The sequence below is a fragment of the Amblyomma americanum genome, chromosome 7 (assembly GCF_052857255.1).
Source record: "Amblyomma americanum isolate KBUSLIRL-KWMA chromosome 7, ASM5285725v1, whole genome shotgun sequence".
NCBI classification, from domain to species: Eukaryota; Metazoa; Arthropoda; class Arachnida; order Ixodida; family Ixodidae; genus Amblyomma; species Amblyomma americanum.
Window position 1 is genome coordinate 104,563,227 of NC_135503.1, and position 15,837 is coordinate 104,579,063.

At 43.3% G+C, this 15,837-nt stretch overlaps 1 protein-coding gene across 5 annotated transcripts in view; it reads right to left on the reverse strand.

The window, feature by feature from the left end:
* Nucleotides 1-6: 6 nt before the first annotated feature.
* The window catches only part of LOC144099447 (uncharacterized), a 75,453-nt gene continuing 59,622 nt past the window's right edge, over nucleotides 7-15,837 (reverse strand). For 3 of the 5 annotated variants that reach the window (XM_077632750.1, XM_077632748.1, XM_077632746.1), the window contains 8 exons: nucleotides 15,373-15,399; nucleotides 13,158-13,184; nucleotides 12,502-12,528; nucleotides 9,343-9,372; nucleotides 7,782-7,808; nucleotides 5,710-5,817; nucleotides 3,840-3,947; nucleotides 7-1,250 (listed from right to left, as the gene is read on the reverse strand). In XM_077632750.1, coding sequence (XP_077488876.1) covers nucleotides 1,144-1,250; nucleotides 3,840-3,947; nucleotides 5,710-5,817; nucleotides 7,782-7,808; nucleotides 9,343-9,372; nucleotides 12,502-12,528; nucleotides 13,158-13,184; nucleotides 15,373-15,399 — 461 coding nt within the window. In that variant the 3' untranslated portion in view covers nucleotides 7-1,143. The remainder of the gene's footprint in view (nucleotides 1,251-3,839; nucleotides 3,948-5,709; nucleotides 5,818-7,781; nucleotides 7,809-9,342; nucleotides 9,373-12,501; nucleotides 12,529-13,157; nucleotides 13,185-15,372; nucleotides 15,400-15,837) is intronic. The other 2 variants (XM_077632749.1, XM_077632747.1) reach the window with 1 other exon arrangement.

Sequence of the window (15,837 nt, forward strand, 5' to 3'; positions counted from 1 at the left end):
AACGAGCAGATTTTATGAGCTAGGCTCCTTTATTTTGAGGAAAGTCATGGGGTGTTGACATTGTGGGTCGAATATTGGAAGCTCAGCTTCCAGTCCAGCTCACATTTCTTGTTAGCGTTGAAGCCACGACCAATGTTCAATGTTGATGATGAGCTAAGCTAGGCAGCGCTGCTTGAATGCTTGGGGCATGTACTCGATGGTGAGTACACGGGACAAATGAGCTACCGCCCAGTCTGCGGACACACTGTCGGTGGGTGATGCTGTGATCGGATGTTTCTATAGTAGCGTCTACACGTATTTTGCGCACTCAAAAATGCGTGGTGGAGCATCAAAATCAATGCGTTTAGAACTAACTCGCACTTGGTTCACTTTTCTTGTCACACAAAACATACACGCAAATTTATCCAGGCAGAGTACAGCGTTCTTGCAGCACACGCTGATGCACGAGAGGACATGATAGCGAAAGTATGAAGTCTTAGAGCTGGTCAAGAGCAATTTCAGCTTATTTTCTACTTAAGATGCCGGGGCCTATAGTATCGTTCACACTTGCAGGGAACATTGAATTTTATTTGTTCTTCGATTTATTTGCAATTACTCGTAACGCTGTCGAACATGACTTCAGCGAGCAACATCTTTCTACATTACACAGGCGACTAAAAGAAAACCACTAATGTCGAAGACGTTCTCGTTAAGTTCACGTGCATATACAATGCATGCATGCGACATAATGAACGATGCACCCCGTGTACATGATGAATAATCATTGCATTACTGATTGGAAATGATGTCTTTATCGAAGCCCTCCAGAAAGGCGTTTTTTCTAAACGCACGACCGACTAGCGGATCGTACCAGCCTGTGCTTTTGAATAAATTAGCACGTTGAAGGCGTACTTAGAGGCTTGAAAGAGGATAAGGTGTTCCCTCCAAGTGTGCAGCGTACTATGCTAACCTAACATTCAAGCTGCTTTAGAACGCTATCATTATCAGTCTGTGCTGGTCGCAAAACAGGCCTCGGGAGAGAGAGAGGGAGCTGCCCTCTTTCTGGTGCAGCCAAGTGGGGCGCACACATGGAGGCGTGACACCACCGCAAATGGCGCAGCGACCGCAGCCATGGCTCTCGTCGTTGTCGGTGCCAGGTTAGTCCTAGCTGTGCACGCACTGGCAGGCGTTCCGGACCGCGCAGTCGGCCGAGATAAGCTTGTCGCCGTGGGCCAGGAGGCAGCGACGCCGGCACTCGCTTGGCTCGCACGCTGCAAAGGAAAACGGGGGAGAAGGCGACAAAAGCCTCCATTTACACAGTCTCCAAAACCAAAGACTCTCCACGGCGCTCGAATTTCACTAGTTCTGTTTTGTCACCTGTGACTTGTAGGGTCACCTTTGCATTTATTGTTTTGTTTTATTTTCTCAATACAGCATCCACATCATCTGTAACGCATGTGGGCCCTGTGGGCCATAAAGCAACGAAAACTATCGGCGCTGCAAGTTTTCAGGAATGACCGCCAGCCATTTTCAGACAGGATTTAAAAAAAATAAAATGTGCGTTCATGTGCGCGCCATAGCGCGAATTTCTTTCCAACCCCGCAGGATAGCGCTGGCATGCAGCTCGCCCGCAGCTTCCGTGCTCCGTTTGCTTCTGTCCGAGGCGACGCATAAAAAGAAGAACCGACAGGGCACGCGACTGTTGTGAGAAGCGATTATTCACATGTAGTAATCTAAAGATGTTAAAATGCAAAAATGGTTTCGGTCAGATGCGTGAATGATGGATTTTTTTTTTTTGGGGGGGGGGGGGGCGGACGAAAAGGAAGCGGTGCTTGGGCGATAGCTATAATCCGCCCGTTTATGACAGAAAAAGAAGTTTTAGCTCATTTGAAAGAAAAATGTATTTGCGTTTCATCGGTATGCATTGTTCATAGTAGTAGTTGATAGTAAGAGTAGAGCGAAAAAAAATCTATAAGACTATACTTGCCTTCGGCTTGCGTTCTTGCGGTGCAGTGTTTCGGAAAAAAACTAAGGCACCAAGAAGAGGCCGGCTGCTGCAGCGTTTAAATAGAATGTTACTTCCGGTACGGACGTACCTACCAAGTTTTGGCTGCAATGGGCAGTTATTTATAACTGGCCGTCTAAAAAAGATCGAAAATGACAAAATATGAAGCATATTAGAGTCATAATAGGTTTATGTCTCACTGACAGAACAGATCCATATTCAGCACATAAGTGAATATTTCTTAAAGTGGACAAAAGTGCTCGTAGCTGCACGTAGGGATTTAGGTTTCTTGTTCGAAGTCAACCGATATCGGGGAGGTCTGGTCACTTGTGAAAAACGTAAACTATAGAACTACTATGTGCAGTTCAGTAAAGTTTTGCACACTTAACGAAATATAAGCATGGCACGTTGGTGCCAAATATGCATATGTTTGTCAATTAGAAAGGAAGCTATTATGTTTCTATTATGCCTCACGTTTATCCCTTTTGATCTTTTTTAGATCTCTGGTTTTTCAGATCTTTATAGCTATCCACTGGAGCCAAAAATCGCAGCGAACGTACCGAGATCGACATTTAAATTAAAGGCTACAGAAACAGCCCTCTTTTTGGAGGAGTAGGTTTTTCCGAGACAGTGCACTGAAGTAGCCAAGTCGAACAAATGTATTGTTCACTCCACTCGTACCAGCAATTATTGATACTAACAATGCATGCCAATAAAACGTAAATAAATTTATCTTTCTAATGAGCTAAATCTAATTTTTCTACCATAAACAATAGGACTGTTGCGATCGCGAAAGCATTGTGAAAAATGGCCAGTGGCCGCCCAAGCGTGGTACCCACGCCTTAACTGTCAGAGAAAAAAAATATTTGTCCAGGGCTCTAATTTGTTGGCATAAATTACCGGAATTTGTGAATTTAAGAAATAGTGAAATTCTTTACTTGCGATTTCTAGCGTCTTAGCTATATCTCGTAATCCTATCAACAACATTTGTTTGGTGCACCTTAAGGCGCCCAAAACTGAGGTCGTACAGTTCTCTGTGAGGTGGCTGCCAGTATTTCATTACTGTGAGTCTAGGAAAGTTTCAAGAACTACTGTTACAATAGCACGTCCCATGCAATAAATGAATCTTATTTTGTTGTCTTTATGGGCTCTAAGAATTACAATTCGCTAAATGTATTGTCTGCATTTTTACTAAGATACTAAGCTGTTTCCTGCTTCTAGCCGGTTTAAATAAAAGATACGCATAAATTGGTAGTTTGCTGCCACAAGACGCAGTGACACAGCAATTACGGCGACTAGCGCGGGACAGAACTCGTAGCCTCTATAGGCACCTAGGGCTTCTCGAAAGCGGCCTTTTCGAACTCTCTCCTTCTTGCCGCAGTGACACCCCCGCACTGAACTGTTATTCGTCTTGGCCCTGTTGCGGGCAATTATCAAAGGTAATGATGCACAGCAAGTAGCAGGCGTACCGGACTGTCTCAAATTCTACTTTTCGTGTTACCACATATACAGAAGAATTATTTCACAGCCTTATTGCTATGGGACAACACCCCGACATGTACTTAACATTAATCTCCTTCAGGAACTTTTAGGAAAGAACTGTTCTCTATTTTACTCGATTTATAACAAGGTTCCAGAGATAAGAGATAAATAACGGTTGTGAAGCTTCCCTTTAGTTATGTGAAGATGTTAACGTATGCACCTTATTATTTGTTCAGATCTTTTTATGTGTTCATTGACAGTAGGTCACTTTTAGCTTTGTGATGTTGGACTTTCTGCCCCACATCACATGACAATATGGCGCTAACTAATAGTTGAATAGGCACTCCATGTTAAATTGCATTTTGGGACTCACGCTTGTTGAAGACGCATCTGCAGTTATCTCCCTGGCACCCAGCACTGATGACCTGCTGGCCCGGATTGTTCTTGCGGCACATCTGAAGGCACAACGATGGACTACACGCTGTAAAGACAAGAAGAAGGAATTAGTCCACTTCCACGGAAGCGTGCTAACGCGTACGGCGTGCGCAACAATGCAGCCTGTATTTGAATGAAGTTATTATTGTTACTACAAGCAGTAACTACCGCTTACCGCAGACATACGCTGGTGAAAAAAGCATGGCAGTTTCGGCAGTAGTTTTACAACAACGCCTGCCTACGAAAAGTTTCCTGCGGTGAATGTTGGCGGCGTCTAGATGGGAGGTCATTATCGAAGACACCGCATTCGCTCACTGGCAGAAGTGTACAATGAAGGACCAGCTAGAGACGCATATTGAAAGCAGCTTAGCGTAGACATACAGAACGTGCACAGAACACAAGAGACCGCACGCCACTAGCGCTCACTTTCAACCGAACATTTATTCGAGCCTCGACCCAGACGAATAAAATAATGTGCATGCGGTGGCTTCCCACGTAAAATGCACATTGTACACTTATCAAAGAGGCATGACATGAATTTGCTCAGTGAAGTAGCACAAGTTAATTAACAGAAATACAGAGTGCACAATAGAGCGCCAAGCAAAGCTGAGTGGAGGAAAAAAAGGAAGTGCACCAATTCATTCCATTCCAGGCTCTTTTAAATGAGTAAACGTTGTCTTCTTAAATACATATACCGAAACTAGTGTGCATATCTGAATCGCACAGCTCCATAAGGGCGCCTCTAAAACCCATCTTTTCTCGCTTAGCGGGCGGTTGCCTACGTTTTATGCTTGACTGGGGAGCATTGTGACGTGGCTCGAATGGGAGTGGCACGGCATGTGCGTTTCTTCTTTTAACTGCATGCTCGCAGAAATGTTCAGTTGAAAGTTCGTGGCGTGTGTAACTCTGTCTGTGTCCCGCGTGTGTGCACTAAGCCGTTTTCCAAACGCTCGCTGGCCTCTCAGTGTCGCCCAGTTGCATCTAAGCAACGCCGTCGTCATATCGGTGGCCGCCATGTCAGCCATATCACACGCACGCAAGGCCGCACGCACGCTGGTTGCCTGCTTTTACAAAAACTTGCTCTGCAAGGTTTTCGCAGCTGTCCTGTAAAAAGATTTCTCTCCGCAAGCGTATACATATATACGGTGAGGAACAGGATGGATACCGTTTGTTTAGGCATACTATAATTCCATACCTTCAGTAGTGGAGTGTAATAGAATAAACACGAAATTCCTGAAATTCATTAAAATGTCATAAACCGGCCGCATATTTTCAACAAGTGTTTATGAATTTACGGTCGGAAGAGGCGTTCTCTTCTGTTCAGTAGGGATCGATGCATTGGGATGAGTTAAATGATATACACTGCCTTAAGGAGTAAGTAATATACATTCCACAATACTCTGCGAGTTAAGGGAACGTGCCATAGAGATTGAGCAATTGTATGGTGTAATAACACGAAGTGCATAGTCTCACGCTTCTGAACTCTCTGAACTTATTATCATCATCATCAGCCTGACTACGCCCACTGCAGGACGAAGGCCTCTCCCATATCTATCCAATTAACCCTATCTTGTGCCATCTACGGCCACGCTATCCCTGCAAACTTCTTAATCTCCCCCACCCACCTAACTTTTTGCCGCCCTCTGCTACGCTTCCCTTCATTTAGAATCGAGTCTGTTATCCTTAAACACCATAAGGAGCTTAAGGAGTCCGAACTAGCGCAGCCCAATCACAGTCCTCCATTTCTAACCACTGAACTCTCTGGGAATGAAATTCACGTTTCAATTAGTGCAATTCTTCATACTTACCTTCTGTGACTTCGCATTTGCAGGCATTCGCCTGGCAACTGGAAGAATTCAGTCTGTCGCCGAAGCGCTCCCGGCACATCTTAACACACTGTCTCTGGTCGCAAAACGCTGCAGTGAAGGATCAGAAAGAACATCGATGTTCATGACACATCGTAGACAGCGGCGGCACTGCGGGTAATGCAGTTAGTGCTTACGGCTGTAACTGTGAACAAATTTGCTGTTTTTGTGCTATATTATAAAAAAACTTAAACGGTGCCATGAAAGCGAGAAGCTGGTTCTTGCCAAAGACGCATTAAATGTTTTGGATGTGTGGGCCAAATGTGTGGTGCCCAAACAATCTATCCAGATAGTTTACTGAATTTGGCCGTTTACCTGTTATAATTTTCCTATAACCTTGATCGGGAAGAAAACGAACTTGAAACTTGAGAATACTGATCTTAAAGCCGAAGTTTTAATCGTTAATTTGGAACTAGTCAGTGCTGAATGCGCGTCGTTTTGTTAGGAACCGATTAGCTCCCGCCTGCTTGGAGGTAACCCTGAAAATGTGCTAAACATATTAACGACTCGCGTGCTACTGCAAATAAACAGGTTCTCCGCATTTTTATGAACAAATATAGGCGAAAATAATTTTATTTTGCCAGTGTATCTTCCAAAACTGCTATACCTTCTGGTTTCTTCATTAGCAAAAATTGACAGACGATTACGGAGTCGGCAATGCGCCCGGTAAGCCGCTATACATCCAGGCTATTGCGTCTCCGCTACGCTAAAGTTCTCTAATAAGAACCTTACCTACGTTTTTACCCTGAATTCTGATTCAAATTGTGCGTATGATTGATACGTAACAAAGAAATTACAGCCAACCTTTTTTCTAACGGTAGGCACCCACACTAGCATTTGGCGTCAAGAGTGAGCGAAATTGTAGCCGTTGCGCCAAGTGCAATCGTTACCAGACCAATTTCCGCCCGCGTATAAAAAACATGTCTTAAGTCATGTGCCAGTGATAATACAAAGAGACATTTGCCTTCCCTCGCAAAATCAGCTGTCAGAGCCTCCTAGTAGGGCGTAAACCATGCCTGTGTTGCATGCAGCTGCGCGGTGTGCCGGAGATTTCGTATTCAGGACAATCGGTTTTTTTGTCTTCTTCAACTAGACGTTTAATTACGGTCGCAGGTGGACAAGGCAGCAAGGAACGTTTATCATTGGGGACACGGGGTGGGATATAAGTGAGCAGTGCGCTCAGAGAGCGAGCCATTTGAATCGGAAAGATGCGCGCGTGAAGGGCAGGTTATGAGGACTTCCGTCAGATGGCACCACCAAGAGATTTCGCGTACGGAGCCTCAATACCGGCAATACCGTCTCGATATTAGGCACCGCCAATACTGCTGGCAAGGAGGTACTTTTGTTTCGTTTAACTTCGTTCTTGCAGAATAAAGGCATTTTCACAAAGATGTCAAAGGACGCTGCCATAATAGGCAGTGGACTGTGGGATGTCCATGACACAATCTACGATGTGGAACTGGAAAGAGCGAAGCTCTCCACTATATTCCGAAGGCGTCAAATTTCGCACTGTCTTTACGCCGCAGACACGAGCGTGGACATATCGCCACAGCGTAGAGCCCAATCGTTTTCATTCCGGGCCATGCTGTGCGGTTCGCTATGCATCGCCCGCCTTCTAAATCTCTTGAAGTAGCGAGTGCTCATCGCTCCGAAAGTTAGACGAGTTCCACTGATGCTACAAGAGCACAATGCACGGAACAGATGCACAGCTTTTGGTATTTTTACTTTTGACAAAGGCTACAAACGTGATTCGCGGCTTACGCAAAGTGCGTAGTAAAGCAGCAGTCTGCTCCGTCAATATGAAAGACATTTCTCACAAGGAGTAGAAAAGACCGTAATAGGAATTGTTTGAGGAGATTTTCTGCTTCGTTATCCCAGTTCAGGAGTTCACAGGCTTCAACAAGTGGGCCCTGATGTGCAACGCTCGAGATGGGCGCACAAAAGGGCATTCAGCGTCAGCATGCCACGTGCAGAAACAATTCTCAAATTTTGTGTCTACATTCTACCGCACTTACCAAAATTGAGGTTTGAGCCCGTGCCCGCTGTAAAAAGAAGACAGTAAGAAAACATAAATGAAACAAAATACATAAATGGCGATGTGTTCAAAGCATGTGTTTGCAATCATTCGCATTCGCAAAGGCTCTATGAAAACATTTAAATAGACAGTTTCGCACAAGATATTGGCGTTTTCTCCTGGCAAAATTGTTTGTTTTTTTAGCTGAAAACTTGCACGCTTTGTGAAAACAATATTTTTTCGGTAAATGCTATGTATATTTTTCGTGTTTATGTGTTGCGTATTCGAAAAGAATTTGCCGATTACTTTACAAAGAGTAGAGTTTGCTCCTGTCGAACGAAGTTTAGTATGGGTACTAACACGGCGATAAGGATGGTGCCTTCACTCTATGTTAAACGCCATATAAGGAGCGAAATTGCTACTCCACTTACGAATATTTGAAACTGAAAGAAATTTTTTGTGCATGCTATTTTATTAAAATACTCAGTTGGGCTTACACATATAGTCATCTCTCTTTTAAATACGAAAGTGTGGGGGCACGTTGCGAAGGTGTATACGAAAGTCTCTCAGGCGTTCGCGGTTCGTTCGCTAGTTTTGCATTAAACAACTCAGTCTGTACCAAACTAAACGCTGAGCATCTATCTGTTGACGCCGCAATGACGAACTTATAGACTTCAGTTGACTCTTAAGAGCTCATAAGCTTGTTCGGCTCGTAGCTTATGCATATGCTATTGTGGTTTCTTCCCTGGGCTCATATCCAGTTACTTCATTCTTACTGAGGCAGTGCAGATGGACGCCGAATTGATCCCACCCGCGGCAAGCATGTCAACCGGAAACTTACTCGTTAACGTTCTCAGCTCATTCCATCTTTCCCTCTCTTCTGCCACTTTCCTTACTTTCTTTTTCTTATTTCGCAGGGCTCCTTCGCCACCTAGGTGTTGTACACGCTGTCAGCATTCGACGGTAACGGCGAATCCGGCGCTGATCTCGGCGCTGATCTGCTCGCCATACGTCTTAATAAACCTTTATGGCTTTTGTTTCCTTTTTTTGGTTGGCATGAAATCCCTCAGAACGAATTCAGCATGCCTTTACGGTTGCTATTTCAGTGCAAGTTCCTCTTGTGATTATAAGAGTAACTTGCCTTGGAGAATGACGTCACGATGCTTGTCCTCCAACAGGGATCACTGAATTAAATACCTTTTTTCTTGCGTGATATAAGCTTGTGGTTCAGTAGTCTGAAGATCACCCCAGCCCCTGGTATGTTTTGACGTTTATGTGGAAAAATTTTCAGCTTGATGAATGCGATAGTAAATGCCTAGGCTGAAAGTTTTGCACAGCTTTCAAAGGGTGCCATCAGTTAGGGCGAAGTATTGTCACCGAAACAAGTGTCTTAGCTGGGCCTCAATTTTGTGACACGAGTCTTATCTAAGACGGAAGTGTCGGGCAGTGGGCGCCCACGTCACACACTTTACGCGTCAAAATGTTGTCAACTATAGGTGTTTGGGGCTAAAGTATGATAAGGCAGATTTCTAGTGCCGAAGGTAGCTTTAAAGACTACTTACTGAAACCGGTAACGGTGGGAGGAGGCGTAGCTGGAAATAGAAATCAGTAGAAGCCAAATGTCAGTGAGCGCTGCCTGTGGCCGCACTAAAGAGAAATCTGAACTTGTCTTTTTACCGCGGGAACTCAATCTACACGTTCCGAGGATTCTTAGAAATTCCGAGTTATGGTCCTGTGTGGCTGAATTGGCTATCTTAAATCAGATTAAACGTTCCGGCTCCGCCTTTTTTTTTTTTAACTGAGCGTGGTAGGTAGGCGGAGTCAACCAACGCGTCAGCCAGTCCCGTGGCGGCTTCGCTTTCGCTTTTATTTTGTTTTTAGGTTTCTGTGAATAAACAGTTTCATTCGCAGAATATATAACCGCAAATTAGTCCCACGGAAATAAAAATACACGTGGACTCTGATTTACGTATCACTCCGCCGAAGCCAGAGCGACAAGGCGCCGAGGGACTGGTTGACGCGTTGGTTGACTCTGCCTACCTGCCGCGTTGAGTTTAAAAAAAAAGGCGGGAGCCGGAACGTTTAATCCGATTTAAGATAGGCAAATCGGCCACACAGGACAATAATTCGGAGTTTCTAAGGATGCCCGGAACGTGTAGATAGAGTTCCCGCGGTAAAAAGACAAGTTCAGATGCCTCTTCGCACCTTTAACTCAGTTGACAATATTTAAAATATTCCCCCTTCCCTCTCGCACCCCTCCCCCCCTCCGGCCTTGCCCGAAGCAAGGAACTGAATTTTTAACAATATTTGATTTTGCATTTTAGTCGTTGGTTCCCCCTCTGCTTCCTGAATACCACGGAAAGCAAATAACACTCCTGGTAAGTTTTAAAGGAACACTGACCACAAACTGAAGTTGGCTTCTGCCACTGAGTTACTCGTTTCTAATAAAAAAAGAAGCTACCTTCAACGAAAACGGAGCTTTAACGAGCTAAAAGTGGCCGAAATATAATGTACTGGCCCAACCAGAAATTTTTCACGGCAAACAGCGATGACGTCATTACAGTTTATGCACGGGTCTTTGAGGCTAAGCTACGCTGCCATTTAATTCTAAGCAGTGATCATGGAGTCCTTTTTGGTACTGACATCACGAGTTTGAATTGAGTGGCGGAGAAAAAATGCTTCAGTTTTTAATCCGATTTCTTTAATTAAGCAATAAAGCGATATCTTGCTGCCGAGCAAGCGGCAAAACTGTTACAAAGCCCAAACAATTGATTTGTACTGAGACAAAAAATTGGGTGGATTTGTTCTCCGGGTCCTTTTTACTCAAAACCCCAACGTTACAGAATTACAGAAAAATGTATTACGGTGATAATCGCCTGAAAAGAGGAACCCCTATTTTTGCTTTTCTTTATGTGACCGCTATAGTTATATACACGCAGCTTTTTTCGCACTGTACGATGGAGTGGTGAAATGGCTCCTCTCAGTTATGCGCGTCATAACTACATTGAATACAGCCGGTTTCGCAGTGGACATGCACGAAGTTTTGAGAACGAAGTTTACGAGGGCGTGCTCAATATTATCCGCAGAAGAGAAGTGTCGAGGAGGAGCAAGTATATGTGCCATATTACTTGAGGAGAAGAAGAAGAAGAAGGAGCAAGTACACGAGGTTTTCTTTTGAACAGGTACTGCAGTGACGTCGCAACTTGCTATTCGTACGGAGCGTTTGATGAGAGGAACGACACAATTGGAGGAGCACTTTGAATGCAGTAAAAGACGAAAGTTACATCAGAAACTAGGCGCCTCCATTTACGAGCTGTGTTCTGCTGAATCTAGTGTCACCAGTTCGTATAGACATTGAATGAATGATATGATACGGTCATTTTGCGGTGAAAAATGCAATACCCTCTTTAGCCAGAATTCGCATGCACCTGTTTGTTAGCCTGAGACATCCGCTAAAATGTTCTTCGGTATAATCGTAAATCCACGCGGATAGAGAACTTCCCAGGAGACGCGTCTTGTCCACTTAACCGGTTTCTTTTATCAACTAAAAAGGGCATTTGAAAGCACGCATTAAAGAAATATTGAAAAACAGGCGGGCTCATTTTTTCATTTCACATGAGTAATTTGCGCTTCGTGAAGAGGAGAAAAGAAACAACGTAAATACAATGATACTACCACTTCACTCATACTTTTTTCACAGGCTGAGATGAGTTGACATTTAGTACGCGTAGTTACGTTCCTTTCCATGCAAAACCACTGATGTCCAAGCTAGTCAAGCTCACTGGCAGCAACGGGCACAAGCTTTGAGCCAAGCATTACAAAACCCAGTCCCACATGTCCGCAGTGACAAGAATGGAACACGGCTGCTGAAAGACGTAGCAGAAATAAAACCACCCAATTAAGGCTCTTAAGGGCTAGTTGGTTTACGGAAGCCGACATGGTAAGTAGTCCTAAGTTTCTGTGTCTGTGACTTTTTGTTCTAGTTACCATGTCAGCTTCCATCTGGTTAGTCTGGAGTTTTGTACTAGTTGACTCTCGTTTGTTCTTTTGCTTTCATGCTAAACAGCAACAAGTTTTACAGCATTCTTCAAGCCACAAGGCCTCTTTCGTTCGAACAGAACTCGTCACGTAAGCGCGGTATGCTTACGTGATTAAGTTCTAATTTAGGGATTTGAATGTTCAACAAAGAGGGCAATTCTTCTAATTATATTTCGAAAATTTTACAGAGTGCGCGTTCGAGAAGTAACGGAAGAAGTATGCAGATACATAAAAGTAATGAAAGAAACGTAGTCGCGCTCACTAGGGCTGCTAAACAGTCAAACCCTTACAGAGGTTTCTTTACATAGTCTATAGAGTGTCCATAGACTTCAGTCTATAAAGGCTATAGGCCGTACATGGACAAATGATGAAGAATATTCTGTAGGCAATACAAATCTTATAAACAGCCTATAGAAAATCTATGGATTTAGTCATACACTTTTAGCAGACTTTTGTCTATAGAGAGTCTACAGACTATGAATAGACAAAAAGCAATATCTATAGGGAGGCAATACAGTCTATGAGGAGTCTACAGACTATCTATAGACCAATTTTATAAAAAGTATGTCCCGCGTAGCAACTTTATATGTAATAGTTTCTTGTGATGGTGGGCTGACCGGGGAGATGACATTAAAAAAATGCGTAATGACTCGTACGTGACAAATTGAGCAAATCCTACTCACTTGTCCGGGTTGCAGGTCGGAATGTCGCTGAAAGCAAACAATTTGTGTTAGCATTAGTGAATGTGCGTTGGTACTGCAGCGTTAAAGAAATCCTTTAAACGCGCTCAAAACTCATCCCATCTATAGGTGCAAATTTTCTCAAGAAAGATGGAAACGGGAGAATAAACTAATTTATGCATTTCACAGGCTGCATTTCGATGAAAGAGAAAACAAAAGCCCCGTGTGTTCAGTGATTTAAGCGCGCGCCAAAAAAATCTGGGTTGTCTAAATTAATTAGAAGCCCTCCACTACTCCGTTCCTCATAGCTCATGTGTCACTTCAGGACGTTAAAACCCACAATCTAGAATTTACTCTCAATAAGATTGCGTTCATGAATTACGCCGTTTTATACTAAACAGAAGAACAAAATTTCAGTGGCAATTGATGAAATATTTTTCAGTCCGGAGAGAAGCAGAGGAAGCTTGTGCCAAAAGTTGCTCAGAGTTTCTTGATATTTTATGAACGACCTGCTACGAAACGGAGCTTCAGCTGGCCTAATTGAAAAAGAAAAATACGCCAAATGCTTCGCTACTGCGTTTCGGCGGCAGCACATAGCAAATAACTGCGATCTAAAATTGCTACACACTACAAACTTGGAATTTAGTACAGCTACTTACAGAACTCCGTTCCAAAGGTGAGCGTTGCTGCAAATACAAGCGGAGATGGCCGGCATCAGCATTAGTCATTATAGGAGCAATCGAAGGGGCTGTGGCAAAGCTCAAGCTACAAGTTAAAAGAAAAAAAAAGGGTCTCGCAAGAGGCTAGAATTTGGCTTACGCAGCCATATGGCACATTACACAATCGCGCAGATATAGGAGGCTGAAAAAAGTTTGCAGGTATATCCTTATATATATCCACAAGAAAATCATTTTCTGTGGTTATGCTAGGCGTTGTTGGTGGTTTTAACTGGATGTTGCTCTGGAGTTATTTCACTGCTAGCATGCAGGATCCAAGGCTTGCTACTGGTATGTTTATTCAACTCTTTAAGGTGCTATGTAGTACACACCCCACAATTCTGGACAAAATAATTTTTGAGCTTGAAAGATTTTATGAACGCAGTTGTTTCAAATATTGTAAGATTTCACTATAACAATCAATATATCGGCATTTCACCTGTCGGCAGGCTTGCATTTTTTGGCTGCTAACGTTTTTGCTATCGACAACACCGTTCGCTTATGGTTTTCGATGACAGTCTTACCTGCTCGAAGACTTTAAAAGAGAGATTTTGGTACACATCGGAATAATTGACCACTACCTCAATATTTCCATAACACTGCCTTACAAATTTTTATGTATTAAAAATTTTTCTCCAATAATGTTGGACATGATAACTGTGCTCAAGTGTGCTACATTGCAGTGATATTTTTGTTTCACGTGAATTTTCTCTCGTTTCGTTAAATGGGCGTTTTTTGTGCTAATTAGCAACCGCAGAAAGGTAACATTTCACAAAACAGTCAGCTTAGTGGCAGATTATTCGCCATTTTGATACACATATTTGGCAGCTAATAAAATTATTTTTTTCCGTATCTGAAGCGTCATGCTCATCGTCTACAAAAAAGTGACTCCAGAATACCGGGGGTGATTCTTAAAGAAATCCCATGATTTCGATGTTAACATTTTAGACCATTGTGGCACTTTGTACGGAATATGGTACATACATGCCTCTGAAAAGTTAACGACTGGTGTTTTGCATTTGAAAACTGAAGAATTGGCTTTACGAGGTGTCGGTATACAATTTCGATTGACAAACTTCTCTTCTGAATAGAAATTATGAGCTACCCTTGCATACAGCAAAGCATTCCTCACTGTTTCCGGTCGACTCCATGCATATACAATATAGCAATAAGGCATATTACGAGGTTTAGTGTCATTCAGAAAGCATACAAAGCAACGCAGTGTTAGCTTTGCTTGAAGGAGCTGTGTTAAAACGTGTCAAGCTCCGGCAGGAAAGGTTAGCTGTTATTATGGCTATAGTTTTCTCACAGTTCAACTCTTTCTTTGAAGTTTCTGTAGCGGCGCTTTTATTGCAGCATGTGCAGAGTCGTCAAATTGGCAAGAAGGAGAATAACCAGCTGGTTCTTCGCTTCTCCTTCGGACCAGTTTACAATTAATGTGGACGAAACAGTGGTCAAGAAGACTGCCTTAGAACCATTTATTAACTTTCGTACTGATTATCAAAAATGAGAATAACCGTTGGCTCTCTGTCCTCGCTTGGTATATTCGGGCAGCGCCGACATACGTGACCAAAATCCATCCAGCTTTACAGAGTGTATTGCTGAAGTGCATACTTGAGTACTGGTGCTCTATTTTGTAGCGTTGCATTTCGTTTTCGTTTCGTTCGGTAGTGATGTGAATTCTGACCATCATGTGAATTATGTCGTGAATTTCGTCCTTCATAGCCTGACTCGCTTTAGGACGTTAAACACCATAAACCCAACCAAACCTGTGTCGTGAATTATGACAAAAGCAACAGGAGGTGGGGAACCTAACAGCCAATCAGACACGGCCGGCCTGAACGCGGCGCTGCCGCTAGCCACCCTACAACCACCGCATCCAGTCCGGCCGTGTGTGGATCCAGTCCGGTCGGGTGTGGATCGTATCGCATTTGTGAGGTGGGAATACCTGGACCAGCATGTCGTCATCTCCCACGGCTTACGCTGATAGGAGCAGCGACCAATGACAGAAATTCAGAAGAAAATAGAACGAAATTAAACGTTACGAAAACAGTCCCTGCAGAGGAAAGCACGGCGGTACATCCAAAATACCGACAGCATTGCTGCCTTCTGACACAATGAAAGCAATGCAGGAAGATAGAAGTTCCAAGAGGCTCACCAAACCGAGTCTGTGGTCTGGCTGTTGCTGAAAAAAAAAACAATTCAGTTACATGAAATTGCATGAATCAGACACCTTAAGCAAACATTAAGTTTCACTGCAACGACCTACACTTTTTATTATGCAGAGTGGTTTCTCTAGCGGGAGTTATTTAACGATACGTGGGTAAGCACATCGGTTGCTGGAACCACCATGAGTGGTATAAAAGCATCCATAATCTAGTTGGTTCTTGTCGAGCGTGCTGCGAAGTCATTTTCAGATTTTCCGCGTTTTGAAATGACTTTGGTGTGTTTTCAAGTATGCTTTAAGGCTGCTTTTACTAGGTGTTGCTTTAAAAGCGTAGTAGCTTAGTCGTGTTCAGTCAGTATTTTTGCAAATTTTTATAGAACCAATGACATGCTTTCAATATCCATAGAGTTTATAATATTCCTGATCATTTTGCTTTTTTTTTTGTGCATTCTATTC